Here is a 20105-nt window from a genome sequence, read left to right as displayed (position 1 = left end):
TATCTATAATTTCTTTTTCTGTTTAATTCTTATTTCTTCACTCCAGCTTATTTTAATGACCTAATTTATGGACTAATTTTTGTTGATTTCTTGGATATGGGTGTTGGGAATACAGTGTGAATTTCATCCCAATGTGGCAATTAGAAGTATATTTAGGGAGGAAAAAAAGTGGATGTGTTCAATATTTAAATTACAAATGCTGTTTGCTGGTTTATATGTAATGGTCACTAATGGAAGTATTAAATTACATTCATTTTAACGTATTGGATTTTTTTTTTTTTGTGCATTTTGCCCTTGTCTCCTTGCAGTGGATGAGGAGTACATGCAGCAGGCCGCTGTACCACTGGATGCCGAGACACACGGTGGAGAAGACGTAGCCATCTACGCCAAAGGTCCCATGGCTCACCTGTTTCATGGAGTAAAGGAGCAGAACTACGTAGCACATGTTATGGCCTATGCAGCCTGTTTGGAGCCATACAGAAACTGCCCTCCTCACCATCACAGTCATTCCTCAGCTGGGTGTGTGAACAGACATTTAGGCCTTTTGATCAACATGCTTGTCCTTCTTTGGTTTTTAAGATGACCTTCATCCACACACATACATTTAAACTGTTACGATTATTTGCATGCAGTAAAACAAAGACTATGGATTAAGTGCTTTCAGGTAAATATGCCAGCAAGCCCATTTTGTGCGTGGGCTGGAAAATCAAAGTGCATGGATAAACACTGACAGTACTGTATTTATTACCAAAAACCCCTTGGATCATGTGGTAATGATCCACACACACTAGTGTTTTTGCCATAGATTTACAATGCAAGTTTGAGCATGCAAGTGTTAACTAATCTAAGCTGCCTCGCAATAAAAAATAGAGCACTGACAGCTTGTTCACATGAAAATATGCAAAGATGAACTGTTATTCTTTTGTAAACTGAAACTGTTTTTCAAGAGACAATTAAAGACTCAATAATTCATCCAACATTCCAATTGATCAATGTACAAGTTCAAACAGACTAGACTTGCACTAACTTGTAAGTTCATGATTTAGTGAGATGTTTTCAGAGTTCTTTATTTTATGACATGGATTTACATGAAATGAAAATGTACTGTGTGCATAAGTTTTTCTCTGAATAACTTGAAGCCAAGCTGGGGGCCCTTTGTGGTACATCTGTTGGCATATGTACGTTTACTGAAGGAAAACAGTGACTTGATCAAGTAAATTAAACCTGAACTTTGAGCTGTTTTACCATTGTTACAATATTAAATGACCTTTAATGAGCCAATATAAAAGGTATCTTACTTGGTCTCCTATGGTCAATAAATAAATATATATATGGGTGTGTGTGTGTGGGGGTGTGTGTGTGTGCGTGTGCGCGCGAGTGTATATGTGTGCAATACATATACAATGCAGCAATGCAACAATTTATCTAAAAGAACATTGAAACATTTTTTTTTCTCACTTGTATTTACTATTCAATAATTACTACTTTCATTTATCATAAATGCTGCCTCACGAGTTCTGTTCTGCATTTTTTTTTTGTCAGGTACTATGACTTCATTAATCTGATGTTGAATACATTACCTGATAAAAAAAAAATCCACCATAATCCCCTCTTTTGATTAGGAAATATGTAATATTTTAATATTAATTTCATTAGTATTTATTTTATCTCGACAGTTTAGTCTTTTTGCAGCGGTGACCACAGCAAGGCTGGTAGGAGGCTCCTTCTGTCTTTTTCTTCTGTCAGAAACTTTTCCATTTCTAGCCTGAGGAGCAAAGCAACTTGATGAATGTCACTGAAAGCCAATCAGAAAAATGAAAATGGCAACAAAAAAAAACTCCCTGAATTGCTACTTTGTGGGACAATAAAGACTATTTCTATCTTCTGTCTCCATCTTGAATAAGTTATTTTAACTTATATTTTATAATAATGACTGAAAAACAGATTACATTTATATATATAAAAAATAAAATTTCAGATTTACAAATTCTTTTTTTTTTTTCATTTTTGTCCCTCTAAATCTCTGAAACTTCCATAACGCCCCCTGGTGGCCCCCACTTTTAAAAAACATTGCACTAGAGGACAACTAGGTGTCCTCCTTCTTTGCTCAACTATGATAATAAAGAATCTAAATCCAAGCTATTTTTAATGCACTGACTATGTTACTTTGCAATAGCAGATATTTCAATATCACACTTTTAAAACTCAAAACCGTTTTGATGAGTTTGATAACAAAAGGTTTTTCTGTAGAATCAGGTTTGTTGGGAGGAGTTGGTGTGCTCTTAGTTGTTGTTGTCAACAACTAAGAAAGAAGGGGTTACTCAAAGCGGCATACATAAAAGATATCACGTTTTATGATAAGGATACAATTCTAAGAAACTAATAGTGTGTCGGAAGTTTACCTGAGTTTTCTGTTGTATGCACTTGAGATAACCAGGAACACATATCATTTGTAGTCAGTTTTTACTGGAACAAATATCATTACAGAGATTAAAAACCTGGTAATGCACTTATTGGATCCAATTAAGAATTAATAACCCCATATTTTGTGCCATCAATTAGTACTAAACTGATTAATACTTTACTGATATCTGATACTGTGTACTAAGCCCAATATCTAAATTGAAAACTACCACTCTGTAAATAAAAGTAACAAGCCATAAATAATAAAAATCTTGATAAGTTAGAAAGCCCTGCAACAGTCACCTGTCCAGGTGACTCCGCCTCTCGCCCGGAACGTTAGCTGGAGATAGGCACCAGCAACCCTCCCGACCCCACTAAGGGACAAGGGTGTAAAGAAAATGTATGGATGGATGAGTTAGAAAGAAGATGCTTACACTTTTATTGTCAAAAATACAGTTGCAAGCCATTTTGGCTGCCTTATTGCCATAAAAAAAAACATACAACTTTATTATTTACATTTGATTTGATCAACAAACTATAATATAAAATTAAGAGTCTGACTATTAGAATGTTTTGGGTGAGTCATGGACAGTTCCCCACCTGCGTATTCTTGCTTATTAAGTATAATCTTGTTCATACGTCGCACGGCATGCCCATGTGCCCTTTGCTCCTTCTGCAGGTATAAAGGGAGTTGAGGTAACTCACAAGCAAAGGTTTGTTAATTTACCTGCAGCCTACACAATGGCAAAGACACAGAACCTCATTTTTGCTGGATTATTAATATTCATATCAACTCAGAGGACTTTGTGTGTTATCGGTAAGAATATCTATTAAATATTCAACTAAGAACAGTTCTTAAAAATTGTGGAAACCATGCATAAATATAATATGACGCTTGGAATTAATACAAAGAAAAACAAACATAGGACATTACATATCAATAAACCAAACTGTTTTATGGCTTAATACAATGACAGAGTGATTTTCAGGTAAAAAAAATATAAATAAAAATTGTACAAAGAATGTGACGTATTTACATGTAATAACTCTGCGAAGTCATATTTGACTTCTAGCTTTGTTGCTTTTTAAAAATATTTCTTCCCATGAAATATCAGTTTGATTAAACATTCATCCTTATCCATTTGTTATTTTATAAATAAATACTTGTGTCGTATCCTGATGTGTTTATCCTAATCACAGAGGAAGAACTTCATGCTGAATACTGGAACAACAAAGCGAAACAAGCCCTTCACACTGCACTGAATGTTCAGCCTGATGTGCACAAAGCCAAAAACCTCATCCTGTTCCTGGGGGACGGTCAGTCTTTTCTACCATTAAGGAGCCTTTCCTGGATCATCTGGTTTTCTTCCTTTTACCTCAGTTTATTTTTTCGGTCCAATAAAAAATTATATTGCATACCAAAACAAAAGCTGTGAACCTCTGTTAAACATTCTGTTTTTCTGAGGTAGTAGAGAATGTTTAACAGAACAGAGGGAGCATGACTTGGGAAACCACGTTTTTATGAGCCTTTAACTAAAGGCAATGCAAGCAAAGTGATACCATAAAATGCTGGATGGTGTTCTAAGCATGGTGAGAAGTCCACCATGCTCAGATGATGTGACAGTCAGGTTTCTCTAATAAGTGACAATTTGCTGTTAAATATTACTAAAGACTGCTATAAAGAAATGGACTGCCCTTACTGGTTATATATAACTGGATTTCAGCCAACATCATATCATATCATCATATCATGGTCATAATTCTTATTGTCCACAAATTGCAGATTTACAGCGGCATTATAGAGTTCTGATCACAACATAAGCCACTCCCTCCTGGAAAACATGCTGATTGCGGCATGTTCAGGGCTTTATCAGGGTATGCGATTGATCAGTAACACTTCATTACTCCGTAATCTGGTATGTTTATGACAACAAATCACGTTGTAAGTAAGCTCTTGTAAATTACCAGATGACAACTCTGTTTAAAGAGAAATCAGAAGAAGGTTCCAGTATTTTATTGCAGAGAAAAAGAATTGTGAATATTTAGCCCATTGTCAATCAATTTTTGGAGTTCAAATGTTGGACAACAAGTCATTGGTTTATTTTCATATAATAAACATTGCAGTTCTGAAAGAATAATTAATAATGGTGGATTTCATACTTCACACACGTCCCACTGTCTGTGATTGTGTGTCTTTCACTGTCATTTAAATTCCCACATCAGCCAAGTCTTATGAGGTTCACAAAGTACAATGTTAACCTTGCGGCATTTGATTCTGCTTTCAGGAATGGGAATGCCAACAGTTACAGCTGCCCGGATCCTCAAAGGCCAGCTGAAAGGAAATTCAGGAGAGGAGGAAAGTTTGGTTATGGATACATTTCCTCACGTGGCACTGTCTAAGGTCAGCAATCTCTGACAGCACATTTTGACTGTTCAGGAAATGTATCTAAAATAAAAAGAAACACATTATTTAATGGTGAAACAAAATTATCTTAATGTCTTTTAAAATGTGAAAATAATCTTTTTCTATGAAGGAAGGAAATCTAACCTTTTAAACTGTCAGAAATTCATAAAGTTACTTGATATTTTGATGGTATTTTGTTGGGGACAGTGTTACTATGCAACCCATTGTTTATGGTTTTACTTGGTGTGTTCTGTAGCAGTATCCTATATACTACACACTCCAAATTTGACATTATGATCTGAGGAGAATTCCTTGACCTTCTGTAGTCTTAATCAAGTGCATAGTAGACAACTTGTAAAAATAAATATTGCCAAACAACCACAGCACATTATCACGTAAGAGTCTGATCTGGTGATGGTGATTGCAGTCCACCCTTCCAAATATTTTCTGCATCAAACTACATAACTAACGGTTGGAAAAAATATATACTTTGAGCTTGTCATGGGCCCTCTCAAACCTTTGATAGACAATTTCTATTTTTGACTGTTTTCCTATTGAATGTCTGCACATTTGAAAGCACTTTAGATAATCCAGAATTATTTGAATCAGATTCTTTGTACATTTCCACTGTGTTTTTCTCAAATATTTGATTCCTGCAGACCTATAACGTAGACCAGCAGATGCCAGATAGTGCCGGCACAGCGACGGCATACTTATGTGGGGTAAAAGCCAACTATGGGACCCTTGGAGTCTCTGCTGCCGCTCCACTGGGTAACTGTAATGCTACTTTTGGCAACGAAGTCACATCAATTCTCCACCGTGCCAAGAGTGCAGGTAGGCACCATTATCTACAAAGTTTCAGCACCATATCTATTTGTCAAGAAGATTAGTTTTACTCTGCGTGAGGCAGTATAAAAGGCAGTTAAGCAAATTAATCACCCTGTAAATTAATTTTGTAGAAATGTTGACAAAATGTTCAGAACATTGTTGCTTCAACAGTCTGACAACTGCCATGTTTGTTTTAGGAAAATCTGTTGGAATTGTCACAACAACGAGAGTGCAACATGCTTCCCCTGCAGCAAGCTACGCTCACTCTGCAGACAGAGATTGGTATTCTGACTCTGACCTCCCTAAAGAAGCTGTCCAAAATGGCTGTCACGACATTGCTTATCAACTGATTCACAACACAGAGATAGATGTAAGTCTTAATTTATGAATCGGTTCCTTATGGCGATGTCCATCGAGTCAATAATTGCAACAAACCTTGTTGGATAGTAATAGAAATGTTTACAAAACCAAATATTAACATAGCTTTCAGCAATTTGACTTGTATGCTTTTTAAATACTTCATGTATTATTCGACTCCTTCCTCACTCATGTTCATATTATTTAATTCAGATCAATTTAATTCTGTTTATGTCACTAATTCAGTCCACCAAGAAAAAAATTATTTAGACGTATTATATAGTCACAATGTTTTCAAGCCTTTGTTTCTGTTATTTATAAGGATTTTCTGCTGATAGCAGCAAAAACGTGACATTGAAGATTAGAATATCACATCAGACTGAGAACAGCAAAAACACTATTTTAATAGTTGTAAAAATGACTATAACCTTTGTCATCTTCTTCAATGCAGGTCATTCTGGGTGGAGGTCGTACGTATATGTTACCAAAAGACACACCGGACCCTGAGTACTCATCTGTGACCGGAGACCGGAAAGATGGAAAAAATCTTATTGATGAATGGGCTAAAAACAAAAAGGTGCATTTAATATTTGACATCTACATTACTTGATTTGAAGTATGGTGTTCTAATGTAGTGTAAACATATTTGTATTTTGTACATCAGCTTATTTTATTTCAAATTTTACTCATATGTTTGTTATTTTAACTTGCAGAATGCTAAATATGTTTGGAATAAGAGTGATTTTGATGCTGTCGATCCTCGAAAAACAGACTTCCTCCTAGGTAAGTTCTTATTAAGCACTCTAAAACTGAATAAAGTAACGGCATGGCTTGCTTAAATGTTTTCTCTGGCCAGTTTTGTGTAGATGGAGGATAGCTAAACAGTCATTTTCAGATCTCTCCAGAAATTTGAATCAAGTCTGGAGTCTGGTTCGACCATTCTAGGACTGCTAGTTCCCGCTGCTGCAAAACATCCCCATAGCATTATGCTGCCATCACCATACTTCAATATAGGGTCGTTATTAGTATTAGCTTCAAATTATATTTTTAAAAATGTCCTCTCTCTCAGGTTTGTTTGAACCCAAAGACTGTCGCTATGAGCTGGAGCGAGATACATCTATGGACCCTTCGCTAACAGAGATGACAGAAAAGGCAATCAAGATTCTCCAAAAAAATCCAGAAGGATATTTCCTGTTTGTGGAAGATAAGTATAATGATACACACCCAAAATTCAAAAAACCTTTTCTCTTTGTATTGCTTTTGAAGTTTTTTTAATTGCATAGATTGTTGCATAGATGTATGTGTCAGTGTCCCTTCTGATCAATGCATTATCTCATTTTGTTTTTAAGAAACACAATATTAAGTAATCTGCATTTAAACCTGTACACACAAATTATTCTGAGTGGCGTTAGCTGGTTTTAAATGAGCTATCATTTACCTAAAGAGATAGTTTAGAAATTTTGATGTCAAGTTCCGTTAAAACACAATGAGTTAATATTGTACCTGCAGTAGATACCACTCTCTGCAACAATTAGTGTCCATTCCAAAAACTTCTGAAAATGTCTCCATTCAAAGACCCTATACACCCCATACAAAGACCGTAGACCGTCCTGGGTTCGATTCCTATCCTTAAGTCATTTGCGGCATGTTATCCCCCTTCACTCTCTGTTTTATAACTGTCAATAAAGGTCAAAAAATCTTAAAAAAAAAAACAGACATGTTTATGTGTCGTTAGCATGATGTGTGCTTCTCTTAAAACAGGATTGTCATCCTTATGTGTCAGTGTGCTTCTCTTGAACTTTAAGGGGGAGAATTGATCATGGTCACCATGCCACTTGGGCTAAAAAAGCTCTCTACGAAGCTGTAGAGTTTGACCGTGCAATCGGGCGAGCAGCAGAACTCACCAATGAGCTGGACACACTGACTGTAGTCACTGCTGACCACTCCCATGTCTTTGCTTTTGGAGGATATTCCGCAAGAGGAAACTCTGTTTTGGGTAAGATATATGATGAGAAAATAAGTTATTATATCAAAGTTAAAGTAACATAATGTTGTCCAAATTTGTATTTTTAAACAAAACACCTATGTGTTCTGCAATCCATAGGAGTTTCTCGTACATTGGCCATGGACAAAAAGCATTTTACCACTGCTGTTTATGGCAATGGACCAGGATATCAGATAGTCAATGGAACTCGCCCTGATATGAATGAATCAATTTCATGTAAGTACATGCTGATTTTTGTAAAAAGCCAACAGCTTCGCCTAAGAGACTGACATGTTACATTTTACATAATACACATACACAACATGAAAACAAGAGTCAATTTTATGTTGTTGATTTAATAAAACCAGTAAGTTGAATGTGTGTGTGTGTGTGTGTGCGTGTGTGTGTGCGTGGGTGTGTGTGTGTGTGTGTGTGTGTGTGTGTGTGTGTGTGCATGTGTGTGTGCGTGTGTGTGTGTGTGTGTGCGTGTGTGTGTGTGTGTGTGTGTGTGTGTGTGTGCGTGCGTGTGTGCGTGCGTGCGTGTGCGTGTGTGTGTGAAAGGGTGGATTTAGTGATAATAATTTAGTGTTAAGTGTTTTGGAATCCTCTGAGCTTGATGAGTTACTTTATAAAAACAAGCCATTTATCATTTGTCTAGGCAACAAACTATTTGTACTAGAAGAAAAATTGAGTGTTCTACCAATTTAAAGTGCAAAAATTTAAGTTTACTTATTTCCAGTTAAGCCGGCCTTGTCACCTGTATGTTCAGCTTTTGTGTCAGTTCAGTTGTTAATTATATCATCATCATTACTCGGAAACTCAAACATTTCAGTCAGGTCAAGTCTTAAGATACACTTAATGATGATTAATGGCCATATTTGTCACTGTAAGATAATGTTTTACTTCCAAGTATGTTTTCTGAGGCTTCAAATATCCACACACAATAGGTTTGCCAATTCTGTATGAGAAAATGTAAACATAATGCAGACCTTTCCATTTCTCTCACAGCAACAAATGACTACACACAGCAGGCTACAGTCCCTCTCGATTCAGAGACCCATGGTATAGAAGACGTGGCCATCTTTGCCAAAGGACCAATGTCTCACCTTTTCCACGGAGTTCAGGAACAGAGCTACATTCCACACGTCATGGCTTACGCCGCCTGCATAGAGCCCTATGAAGACTGCAAACTACTACCAGGCCACAGTGGAAGAATTCACTCTAGCCTGCTTCTTGTTCTGATGGGCCTGCTGCTTACCGTGTGCTCTGCCTGAGATCACAGTCCCAACAGGATTTTGCTAAGACGTTGGAATTAGTCCACAATCTTTTATTTTGGTTGAAATATAAATTATTATTGTATTGCACTTTAGTGTTGTGCTAAGACCTTTGCAGCCGTTCAGAGTAAGGCATTTTTGTTCTGCATTTGAGCTGAAAAAGTATTTCTATTAATGCCGAATATGGAAGCTGTGAATCTGAACACTTTCATTTGTATATAAAATATGACCGTGATTTTTCAAAAATTCTGTTTAAAATAACTTACATTGTTTAAGTGTTGGACTATCAGCTTGTTTAAAATATGTCTTACCTCCATGAATAAACATAAAATGAAAATAAAATAGAAACTGTTCAAGTTAAACATTACATATGTAGGTTTAAAATTGCTGATATTTTCTACTGTTATTTGGCAGGTTTAATTGCTAATTGCACTCCTTATGTTTAATTATATTCTAGACTTATATACATAAGAAAACTTGTATTCTGACTCGGTTATAGAAATTATGCTAAATTTTCTATGAAAGTTGTTATATTATAAGCTTCCTTCTCAGATTAAAGGAAGCTTTACAAGTTGTAATGCAACATACACAAATAAATGATGTTGCAACAATTTTGGCTGAAATTCCAATGTTTAGTAAGAGTAACAGCATCATGGCAACCTTTATGCGAACTGTAAATGTATAACATCAAAACACATTTTAAAAACTTCTCACTTCTGTGACATCAACCAAACTCACTAAATATAACGTACCTATAGAAAAGCATCCCACAGTTAGTTTTTCTATTTGTTTTGATATTTTGCTGCAGTTTTTTTAATAGTTCAATTCAGTTCAGTTTATTTGTATGGCACCAACTGACAACAAATGTAATTTTGAGGCACTTACAGAAAAAGTCACTTCAGTCAAACATTCCAATTAATCCCAGTTTTTATTGCAGTAAATTAAACTACGACCATGGTGATGGGTGACTGAGCTTCTATTTTTGAAGTGCGGAAGACTCTGTTGACAAATTGTCCAATCAGAAGAGTCCGTGGGCGGGTCTTCCGCCTTCTTGCTTGGAGGGAACTTTAACCATCAAAACAATAAACGCAGCTTTTCTGGATCTGGGTTTCGGATTTAAATTCAACATTATTTAGGACTATAAAGCTTCGAAAAACATCTTAGCTAAATAATAGACGATTAAACGAATCGCCTGTTATTTGTTAACTGAATGCATAACAAACTTAGCTAAACATGTGTATGCATTGCGGAGTCGTTTCTGCAGAATTAGCCCTAGTAGCTAACGTTGGTTGAAAGTTTTCCTCCGTTTTTGTATTAGTTTCATCATGATCTAAGCAGAGAGATATTGCAAATAACATAGTGTAGTGTTGTGCAAGCAAACATCGGTGGTCATGGACTGCAGCAAGAAGAGCCTGGCAAGTCAGTTGTGCGTCGCGGTGAACGGTGGAGATCCCAGGTAGTTAACAAATATATCCAGGCTTTTCTTTGTTTTGTTCGGGCATGTCCTGAGTTGAAAGAGACGCAGCAGACGAAGGAAACTCGAAGTATTTGGGATGCTGGATTGTGTTTTCGAGTTGTTTAATGCTGAACACCTCTTTAACAGGTTTAAGTTAAGTGATCGGCACTTGTTCATATAAAGCTTGATTGGAGTCCTTTGACGTGTAATAATAACAGCGGATGTGCACACGCGGTGCCTGACGTAATTGTATCGTAATATGTGATGATTGTGCAGATGAATAAACGTTAGTCATCAAGGGCATGTTTCCATATAATAAACTATGTTTAGGTAAATGCATCATATCTTTAACTTTTACTATTTGTCAATCATTTCTGGAGTGACTATTTGCAATAGGATTTTTTTGTTTTTCAAATTTGGTGATGCAAGTAGGTATTAAAGAAAAACTGTTATCGGTATTTGGAATCGTTTTAGTTTTCTTTGATAATTTCCCAGAGAGAAACACCGACATGTACCTATTGTATGTTTAAACGAGTAGCTTTTAATATTTTTTTATTTGTTCTGCTTTGTAGGAAGATGCACAACTTTTGGAAATATAAAATGTTTATGATCATGTTTTGTTTGTGATATATTATTAAATGAATACATTCATTCCAGAAAGCAATGCGTTTTAATCCTTTACAGATCTGTGCAGCTATTTCTTTCCAAGGGTGCAAACCCAAACCTGGTGGGTAGTAAAGGTGTGGCTGCAATACACCTGGCTGTCGGCAAGGAAACAGAGAAGAACATACGCTGCTTGAAAATGTTACTGCAGCATGGATCTGACCCCAATGTCAGGTATAGTTTCATTCACTGAAATTAAAACATGTATTATTTTACCAGTTTACAGATAAAAGTTGAATTACACCTATAATCTTGTAAACAAATATATTCTAGTAAAGCACACATTGATTACCTGCATTTCTCTTAGATCTTCTGAAGGCCTGACTCCTCTTCATGTTGCTGCTCTTTGGGGATGCTATCAAAATCTCAAGCTGCTCTTAATGAATGGAGGGAACCCAAATTTAAAAGATAATGTAAGTCTTTACAGTTAGACAGATTAATTACAGCTGTTTTAATACAGAGATGTTGGACAGGTTTATATCTTAAATTGCATCGTATAATATTTGACTCCAGGGACCACTTGTGATGGAAACTCGTTTTACCAAGTTTGTATGAAGATGAACACGTAAGCCGCTGCACTTACAGCCAAGCAAATATAATGCAATCCAACAGGGCATAAGTGAGCATATTGGCTCCTCTAATTCTCATATGTATTTATCTGATTAGAGTTTAGTTATACAACATCTATTGTACAGTTGAGGCATCTTTCAATGTGCAAATCATATTCATTTTGATAAAATTTTCAGTTCTGTCCAGAAATATATCAAACTCAAATTAATTATAAAAATGATCGTTTTGTGTAGTGAGTTACAATCATACAGTTGTTCTTGTAAGAAGCTCCTAGAAAGCCGAGCCAACAGCATTAAATTGTTGACTCACCAGCAGTTCTTCATCTAGAGCAGTGTTTCTCAACCCTGGTCCTCACCGCCCCCCTGTCCTGCATGTTTTAGTTATTTCCCTTCTGCCACACAACTGAATTGTATCTCTGGGTGAATAACAGGCTTCTGCAGTACTTGATGTCATGCAATCATTTGAATCAGCTGTTCTGGAGTAGAGGCACATCTAAAACATGCAGAGCAGGGGGGTGGTGAGGACCAGGGTTGAGAAACCCTGATCTAGAGCAAGTATTTGGGGGACTGTGGAAAGAAATGGCTTCCTTTAATCAGGAAGAGACTCATAACGGAACCAGGTTCAGTGAGAGGTCATCTACTAGACGAACACAGAGCCCCAGTTGTGCTTTTTATGGAAACGGACAAACAAAGAGTTTGCATTATGACCTCAAATTACACGGTTTTAGAATACTAATATCATTTAAATTCACTCAACACACATCCTTAAAAAATATTGATTTCCTTTGCTCAGATATTGATCTGAGAACTTTTCTGTAAAAATGTCCTTATGGATCCTGGACTACTTCATGTAGTCAGAGTAACCGGATTGCATCGTATAGCAATGGCTCACTCTTGAGGTGTCTGCTTACCACCAAACACCATATGACGAATGTGACTGCCAGGAATTAGAAAGTTTTAAAGAATAAATATTTCATGTCGCTGTAATATTTATGTAGTCTGACCATTATTGTCTGTTTATTTGTGCAGGAAGGGAACACAGCAGCACAACTAGCAGAACATCAGGACAATCGGAAATGTGCGTCTCTTCTTCAAGAGTACCAGTCCTCAGCTGATACAGAAGAAGAGGATCTCCCTCAGTTTCAATACTGTAAGATATGCTACCTTGTTGCAGACTCCTGCAAAAATTGTGGACTTTGTGGGGTCTTTTTGTTTTAAGATACTTCCATGTGAAAAAGTACATTCTCATACATTTGCAATTCTTCATGTACAAAGAAAAATCATTATTATTATTATTATTATTATTATTATTATTATCTAAAAAGTAGTTACTTTTAACAGATGAAGATCAGCACGTTCACATTACTGTTCTGATCATTATTTATTTGAACTCAAAAAAGCCAAACTGCTGGAACAAAAGTCTACCATTAATAAGAACATAAGAGGTAGCATCTCATTGCAAATTGATTGCAGTTTATTTACGTATCCAAACAAATATATAAAAGAAACTAATGTTTGCAGTTTATTTTTGCCTGTCAATCAAGAATGAGTAATAAAGTCCTAAAAAAACAAACATCTGTAATCACTTGTTATAGACTATGATAAATAATGAGTTTAGAGTGAAATGGTAAAGTCAGTTTTCATATTTTTTTGAAGAGGATGTGCCAGCAGATTCAAAGAGAAGCTAGAAATTAATTATTAAATGTAATAAATAAACCAAAGATTAGCTGACCTTTCCACCAAGTTGGTTGCCATTGGCCAAATGCTGCAAAATGAATAACGTGAAAATGTGCACAGTGTGGTTCTATGCAGGGACTTGAAACTGTTGTGATAAAAATGTGTGTTTTCTTGTCACAGCTGTGTACGCAGACCAGACTGACACGTCCAGCTATCCTGAATCAGACTACAGTTTCAGTTCCCGCTCGTCCATGATCAGTGGTTTTGGTGAAGTCCCACTGAGCAGCACGAGGCGTTCATCCTTTCTCAACTTGTCTAACATGAACAGAAGACCAAGTTGCAGGGGAGTATCATTTAACGGGCCTTCTGTACTGTCGAGCACTCGCATTTCTGCTGCAGGACCTGTAGCTACAACGGCAGCTCCAGAAAATGATGTCTTAAGTCGTGACGATGCATCAATCACAGAAGATAATGAACAGGCGGCTTCAGCTAACGCTCCTTCAGAATTTTTATCCAGGCGAGCAAGTCGGAAGAGTGTTAGCTTTCGAAATGTAGATGACTATTTCCCAGTTTTCAGCCCAGAAACCCCCAAACCAAACACTGCTGCTGACATCAGCCAGCGCACAGACACTTTACCCTTTGACATGTCTGAATACTCAGACTTTCTAGATTCTGAACGCTTGGCTACGGTTTTACCACAGCAGGGGATCGACGTCACATCACCGGACCATGTATTTGTCTTCTCTAGGGAAAGCAGTGAGAGCACAGAAGAGGAGCTAGAGAAAACAGTTATCAGTCAGTGTGCTCTTGAACTCAGTGATGACGAACCAGAGGGGCAGAGCAACGAAGAACCACCAGTGAATCCTTCTGTACAACAAGAGCAGACCCATGTGGGCAGCAGCAGCAGCAGTGGGACTTGCAGCAGTCATTACAGTAGCTGTGAAAGTGACCATTACACCAGCTGTCTGGATGCTCTTGTACCCCTAAGACATCCTGTGTTCCCTCTTGTAGAGGAGGCTGAGTCTGATACAAGGACCAAACATGATGCTACAAATGAACTCAAAAAGGGAGATAAAAATATGTTAAGAGTTCAAGCAGAACCCAACAGAGAATCTGAAACTGTACAGCCTTTATCAGGTTTGCTTGATAAACTGACCCTATGTGAAAAACAACATGAAGAGATGAATATATTGAAAGCTTCTATTGGTTCTTTTTTAAGCACTGCAAGAAAACTTGATGGGGTCAGGCAAGATGTTGAGTCGTCAGAAGAAAATTGTGGACTTCAATTTACACCCAGTCCTTTTGTGACCGGCAGGACGCGTTCTAGATTGAGCCGCTGCTCAATGAGAACAAGCAGAAACCCTGAGAGCCTGTTAACCACATCTTCTTTATTTGACGATACGCTGCCAATGCCAGTTCGAATGTTTCGGCAGACGCCAAGGTGTCAGAGCAGTGGGCATGGATTCAACTCGCCTTACACACCTAGTTATATGTCACGCCACTTGGAGAGGTGCATTGAAAGAGACTTGCTACCCAAGGACAGCCAAGACCCCCAGTCCAGCACTCTTACAAGTCCAAGTGTCAGCAATAGCCAAGCTGATACTCTTATTCTACACAACAGCGAAACTGATTCTGTTGAGGGATCACAGTCTTTGAATGACACAGTCATATTAGACAAGAACCAGGACGACTCGGTCGCTGCTTATGAAAAAAATTTTGCGGAGATTATTCTCGCCATAAGAGGACAGAACAGGCATCTTCCTGAGGATGAGGAATTTCTAACGGAGGATCTTACTGGTTCGGATGAGGCAAAAGTAGCCAATCTGGCAGCTGAAGATCAGGTAGATGATTTTAAAAACGATGACTGTTGGATTACTGAAGACTACGGCTCAGAGTCCAACTCTGCGTCCTCTTCGTCCACCTCCAGCTGTTTTTCTCCAAGGACATCCACGGAGGACACTGACCCTCCAAATACTCCAGGTACCGGATGCACCCCGAGATACAGCATGAGCCGGCTGTCGAGCCGTCGGCCACAGCGCCTGGCAGACCTGTCTTTCACTCCTGGGGGGCGTCCAGTAATCCAGAACCTGGATGAACCAGTGGAGTATCTCTACACTGACACAGAGCAGGGCCACAAGCTCATTGAGACACATGTCCCACCTACGTCAGACACCTCACTCAGCTCCGGCACAAGTACCAGCATCAGCGACGAGACCGTTTTGTACGACTGGCGAGCTTTGCAAGCTGAAACAAAGAGCAGCGAAGGGAAAGAGAACCTACAGCCTGAGTTGCGGGCTCAGAAAAAGGAGGATGATAAATCTGAGTGCAGACTGCTGCCAGAAACCAGAGGAATGACTGACAGGGAGCTGAGACTGAGGCTGGTGGAACTGGGAGAGAGCCCCGGTCCTATCAGCAGCCGCACCAGGCCGACTTACCTGAGGAAGCTCTGCCGACTGTTGCAAGAGGAAAACTGCAACATGCAGAATGACAACAAGCAGTCCGACCAACGGCAGAAAGGTTATGTTTATTTTCAGATATTACATTACATTAAGAAACATTCAGAAGAATTTAAGCGAGTAATGTTGCGCCTCGTCATTCACAGATGTTTTCTTCTTTAACTTTACTAGCTTTAGGGTATAGTCCAGATCTCTGTCGGGTCCTGAAGACTTTCCAGCTGCCCAACTCCCATCCTGACGAGCAGTCTCTGTGCCAGCAGTTTGACCAACCGGATCAAAACAGGAAGTGGAGGGAGGGCATCATCAAGTCCAGCTTTAACTATCTTCTTCTTGACCCGAGGTACAGTCTATTTTTTGCTTTTTGATTTCTGGTGCAGTCCTTTTGCCTCGCAAAAAGTTTTTTAAGTTTCACAGTTTGATAAGTGTTAACTTGTTTTCATTGTTTTGAACGCACATGATATAGACTCATATAGCTCTTTTGGAAGTTTTATTTTTGATGTTTTTGACTTATTATTGGCAAAAAATAATAAAGCAAATAAAAAAGAGACAATATGACAGTATAAGATGTCAATAGGATAACTGAGTTAAAATGTAGAGGGTTCACAGCATTACCAAAATATTCAAAACAAAAATGTGTAATAACATGATGTAATTCTTTTTTCTTTGTTTTTTAAAGAAACGGGGGACAGTTGTCTCCCCTGCTGTTACACTATGTTGTGAATTCCAGTAACGTTTAGGGATGCAAAATACTAAATACATAATAAATATATCATTTTGTTTTTAATTGCACTGGAAAACCACAATAGATCAGATAACTTTTCATCAGCCATCATCTTAATTAAAAATGAGCCTCTAAAATGGTTTTAATACCTGATTTGGGTTTTAATGGAAAAAAAACAAAACAAAAAAAAACTATGCAGTATTACATCTTTTTCTTTTTCTTTCATTAGAGTGACAAAGAACCTCCCGTTCCGCAGTCACACCATGACTCCTCAGGAATGTTTCCAGACTTTCATCCATGCCATATTTTATGTGGGCAAAGGAAAACGCTCCCGCCCCTACAGTCACCTGTATGAAGCTTTAGAGTACTACCGAGGGGAGAAGACCGCCAAGGTAACTCTGCCCGGACACCTCTGTGTTGTAAAATTATGAGAAAGTTTAACCACGGTGGTATCAATAGGTAACAGGGCTGCTTTTCATCCCTTTAACAGAAACTCTGCCCAAAAGTGCAGCACATTCTCCAGGTGTGGACCGCCGGACAGGGAGTCATCTCTCTGCACTGCTTTCAGAACGTCATTCCTGTGGAAGCGTACACAAGAGAGGCCTGCATGGTGGAGGCCATCGGTGAGTGAGGAGCAGTCGTAACTTGTCGTTGATAATCACCTTTGTGCGATGTCAGACCCAGACCAAGTGTTTGATGTGACGTCCTTTACCCACCCGCATGCGCAAATTTGAATATGAAAATATAAATCTGAATATATGGTCATATCCTTGAAGAAAAATAATTACATCGTAGACTTTGAGTTGAAAATTGGTTTATAGTGTTGAGCCAAACTATGTTTCCTCCCTTCCTGACTTTTTCTGCTTTTTCGAAAGTTGAATACTTGCATTTTTTTCCCCTCACTGCAAATTTGAAATCACACAAAAGTAACTAAATTAAAGATTCATATTATAGATTCATTTATTAAAGTGTAAAAGTTATCCAACGCTATTGTGATGTCTATGTTGAGAAGCTACTACACTCCTTGTTAAATCATAAATTAACTGTGATTAACCTCATTTTGGGAAATCTTTATGAGTAACACCCAGATCTGAGCTGTGCTTGACTTTTAGCCTCTAAAAGTCACTTAAGTATAACGTATCAGACAATCAAAAAGCTACACATCATTCCTCAATCTAAAGATATTATTTTAAAGAAAATGAATAACAGATAAGTAAAATTGACTGTAAAAAATACATCTATTTAAGTCCAGAAAGGGTTACAATGATCAATTTACTGTAATTTGAAAAGCATAATCCCTTTAAGTCAGGATAAACTGGTGAGGAAGGATTGGTGCTGGAGCTCACACATCTTGTAGTTGTACAATGAAAAAATATTTTAGCTGAAAATGTTTTTCCCTATTCAGTATAAAAGATAAATGGCATGAGTTTAAGAAAAATACCATTAATGTATCTACTGACCACACTTAAACTTATTTAGTTGTGTCTACTGTAAACATTACAAGTGTCTTACGGGAGTGGTTTTCACAGACTTGTTTAATTTGTATGAAATCACTTGAGTGCAACATTTTTGGACCAAACTGTCCTTATTCCAGGGCTAAAGATGCTGACCAATCAGAAGCGAGGAGATTTCTATGGCGTGGTGTCAAACTGGGAGCTAAAGAGGAAACGGGAGCTCGGGATCCACCTGCTATACCGAGCCATGCAGATCTTCCTGGCTGAGGGTGAGAGACAGCTCAGACCAGCAGACATAAGGCAGTAAAGACCCCCTACAGTTGTGTACAATTGTGGGAGGCACCATTAGCTGCAAAACACCAACAATGGTGGAGTGAAATACCGCTATACTGATGGACATCAGCCACATGAGCCGCTTTAAGCTCTTTATCAGGGATGGTTCTTTCTTCTAACACCGATACAGTTTTCTTTTTTTTTAATGCAGCCTGAACATACAGTTAATCCTTATGCAGACAACTGTACAATGGATTTTTAGAGTTCACTGTCAGTTTTAATAAGTAAGCTATTTATACATTTTCAGTGGATATTCTCCGTGGAATTTGAGAAACAATAACTTTGTCTTAGCTTCTTATGACATGTGAACAAAACAGTAAATTTTGTTGCATTTCAACTTTCTGGATTTATGCCACAACTCATTTTGAAAAATTTTATTTTTACTTATAGGCCAGTGCCTTTTTTTTTTTTTTTTATTTAGAAAAGGTCACAGATAAAGAATTTCAAATTAACTTTATGTTTCATGAAATATGAGACTTCTTCTTAGCTTAGTGATCATAGCCTGTATTAATTTAGTTTTGATTGAAAAAAAGTTAGCTAACTGATGTATTAGTGAGCAATTCTATTCTTCTTAAACGTAAAAGGAAAAAATCTTAGCTTGAAAGTAGATTAGTTATTTCTGTTTATTGGCATAACTAGTTTAAACTTTGTTCTTGCATAAAATATCTTTAGATTGCATGCTGGATCTCAGGGGTTCTTACAGCTGTTACTTGGTGTCATGATCTCCATAATTTTACCATCTCATTTACTACACATCAGTGACCCAAGCAGTGAGCTTCCGAATCGCTCATTATCTCCACAGGGAATTACGATTGATGAGCTCTCCGAGAGTCTCGCACGACAAAAAAAAACAAAGCATTAGCTCTGACAAATGCAGACTTTGTGTTTTAGAATATTTGCTTTACATTGCATTTAAAGCAAAATTAAACAATCGCCACTTTAGTAAAACATGTCAAAGAAAGCACTACAACTCGGGTTTTTGAAGGTTTTATTTTAACTGATTAATCTAAAAGCTCACTTTTAAGGTCGTAATAACATGAAAAAAAAAATGTGTGCATTACTTCTGATTTCTCTTGTAGTTTGAAAATAAAGCTCCAAGTCTTGGATCTGTTTTGATGCATCTGTTTGATTTCATTTATCATAATGTTTATATATATAGTCAATGAAACTGTGTTTTCATTCTGACTAGAGTGTCTATATCACTGCTCTTCTCCATTCTTTCACTGTTTTTATAAAGAGGGAGGAATAATGTGGGAAGCTCACATTAAACTGGATCCTGCTGAGTTTTCAGTGTCTGCTTCCTGTTGCTTGGTGTCCCTCTAGTGGACTAAAAATGCTATTGATTTCATTCGCTCAATTTATTTAGTACCCGCCCTCGATCGACTGATCATTTGAGAAATCCAAAGATAATTTGATCCAATTTAGGTCCTTTAATATTTTATAGCTAGAATGTAGTTTTAAAAGTATTTAAAATCTTAATTTAAACAATCAAAATTTTAGATTGTACAATGTTGTATTTTAAATTG

At 37.4% G+C, this 20105-nt stretch overlaps 3 protein-coding genes across 4 annotated transcripts in view; all 3 read left to right on the top strand.

Moving 5' to 3' along the window:
* The window catches only part of alpi.1 (alkaline phosphatase, intestinal, tandem duplicate 1), a 37377-nt gene extending 36089 nt beyond the window's left edge, over window positions 1-1288 (top strand). For both annotated transcript variants that reach the window (XM_081606267.1, XM_008406805.3), the window contains exon 11: window positions 309-1288. In XM_081606267.1, the coding sequence (XP_081462393.1) occupies window positions 309-583 (275 nt within the window). In that variant the 3' untranslated portion in view covers window positions 584-1288. The remainder of the gene's footprint in view (window positions 1-308) is intronic.
* A 1847-nt stretch (window positions 1289-3135) lies between these two features.
* Window positions 3136-9861, top strand: alpi.2 (alkaline phosphatase, intestinal, tandem duplicate 2). The gene is made up of 11 exons (XM_081605808.1): window positions 3136-3220; window positions 3604-3720; window positions 4689-4804; window positions 5467-5641; window positions 5833-6005; window positions 6444-6569; window positions 6706-6775; window positions 7062-7200; window positions 7798-7988; window positions 8097-8213; window positions 8985-9861. Exons 1-11 carry the CDS (start codon window positions 3145-3147, stop codon window positions 9248-9250), a joined length of 1566 nt encoding a protein of 521 aa, XP_081461934.1. The 5' UTR covers window positions 3136-3144; the 3' UTR covers window positions 9251-9861.
* Window positions 9862-10289: 428 nt separating this feature from the next.
* Window positions 10290-19690, top strand: LOC103463452 (uncharacterized). Its single transcript, XM_081606265.1, has 9 exons — window positions 10290-10706; window positions 11391-11543; window positions 11677-11782; window positions 12968-13088; window positions 13796-16132; window positions 16243-16411; window positions 17022-17184; window positions 17283-17415; window positions 18387-19690. Exons 1-9 carry the CDS (start codon window positions 10642-10644, stop codon window positions 18551-18553), a joined length of 3414 nt encoding a protein of 1137 aa, XP_081462391.1. The 5' UTR covers window positions 10290-10641; the 3' UTR covers window positions 18554-19690.
* Window positions 19691-20105: the final 415 nt, after the last annotated feature.

The sequence above is a fragment of the Poecilia reticulata genome, chromosome 4 (genome assembly GCF_904066995.2).
Source record: "Poecilia reticulata chromosome 4, P_reticulata-male-v2, whole genome shotgun sequence".
NCBI classification, from domain to species: Eukaryota; Metazoa; Chordata; class Actinopteri; order Cyprinodontiformes; family Poeciliidae; genus Poecilia; species Poecilia reticulata.
Note: the sequence above shows the minus strand (reverse complement) of the source record. Positions and strands in the feature narration are given on the sequence as shown.

Excerpts from the sequence above, each read along its gene's own strand:
- alpi.2 (XM_081605808.1), top strand. The coding sequence starts at position 3,145 with ATGGCAAAGACACAGAACCTCATTTTTGCTGGATTATTAATATTCATA. Across the intron at positions 5,642-5,832 it reads CCACCGTGCCAAGAGTGCAG|GAAAATCTGTTGGAATTGTC; the intron begins GTAGGCACCATT and ends TGTTTGTTTTAG. Across the intron at positions 6,570-6,705 it reads AATGGGCTAAAAACAAAAAG|AATGCTAAATATGTTTGGAA; the intron begins GTGCATTTAATA and ends TTTAACTTGCAG.
- LOC103463452 (XM_081606265.1), top strand. The coding sequence starts at position 10,642 with ATGGACTGCAGCAAGAAGAGCCTGGCAAGTCAGTTGTGCGTCGCGGTG. Across the intron at positions 16,412-17,021 it reads TATCTTCTTCTTGACCCGAG|AGTGACAAAGAACCTCCCGT; the intron begins GTACAGTCTATT and ends TTCTTTCATTAG. Across the intron at positions 17,185-17,282 it reads GAGGGGAGAAGACCGCCAAG|AAACTCTGCCCAAAAGTGCA; the intron begins GTAACTCTGCCC and ends TCCCTTTAACAG.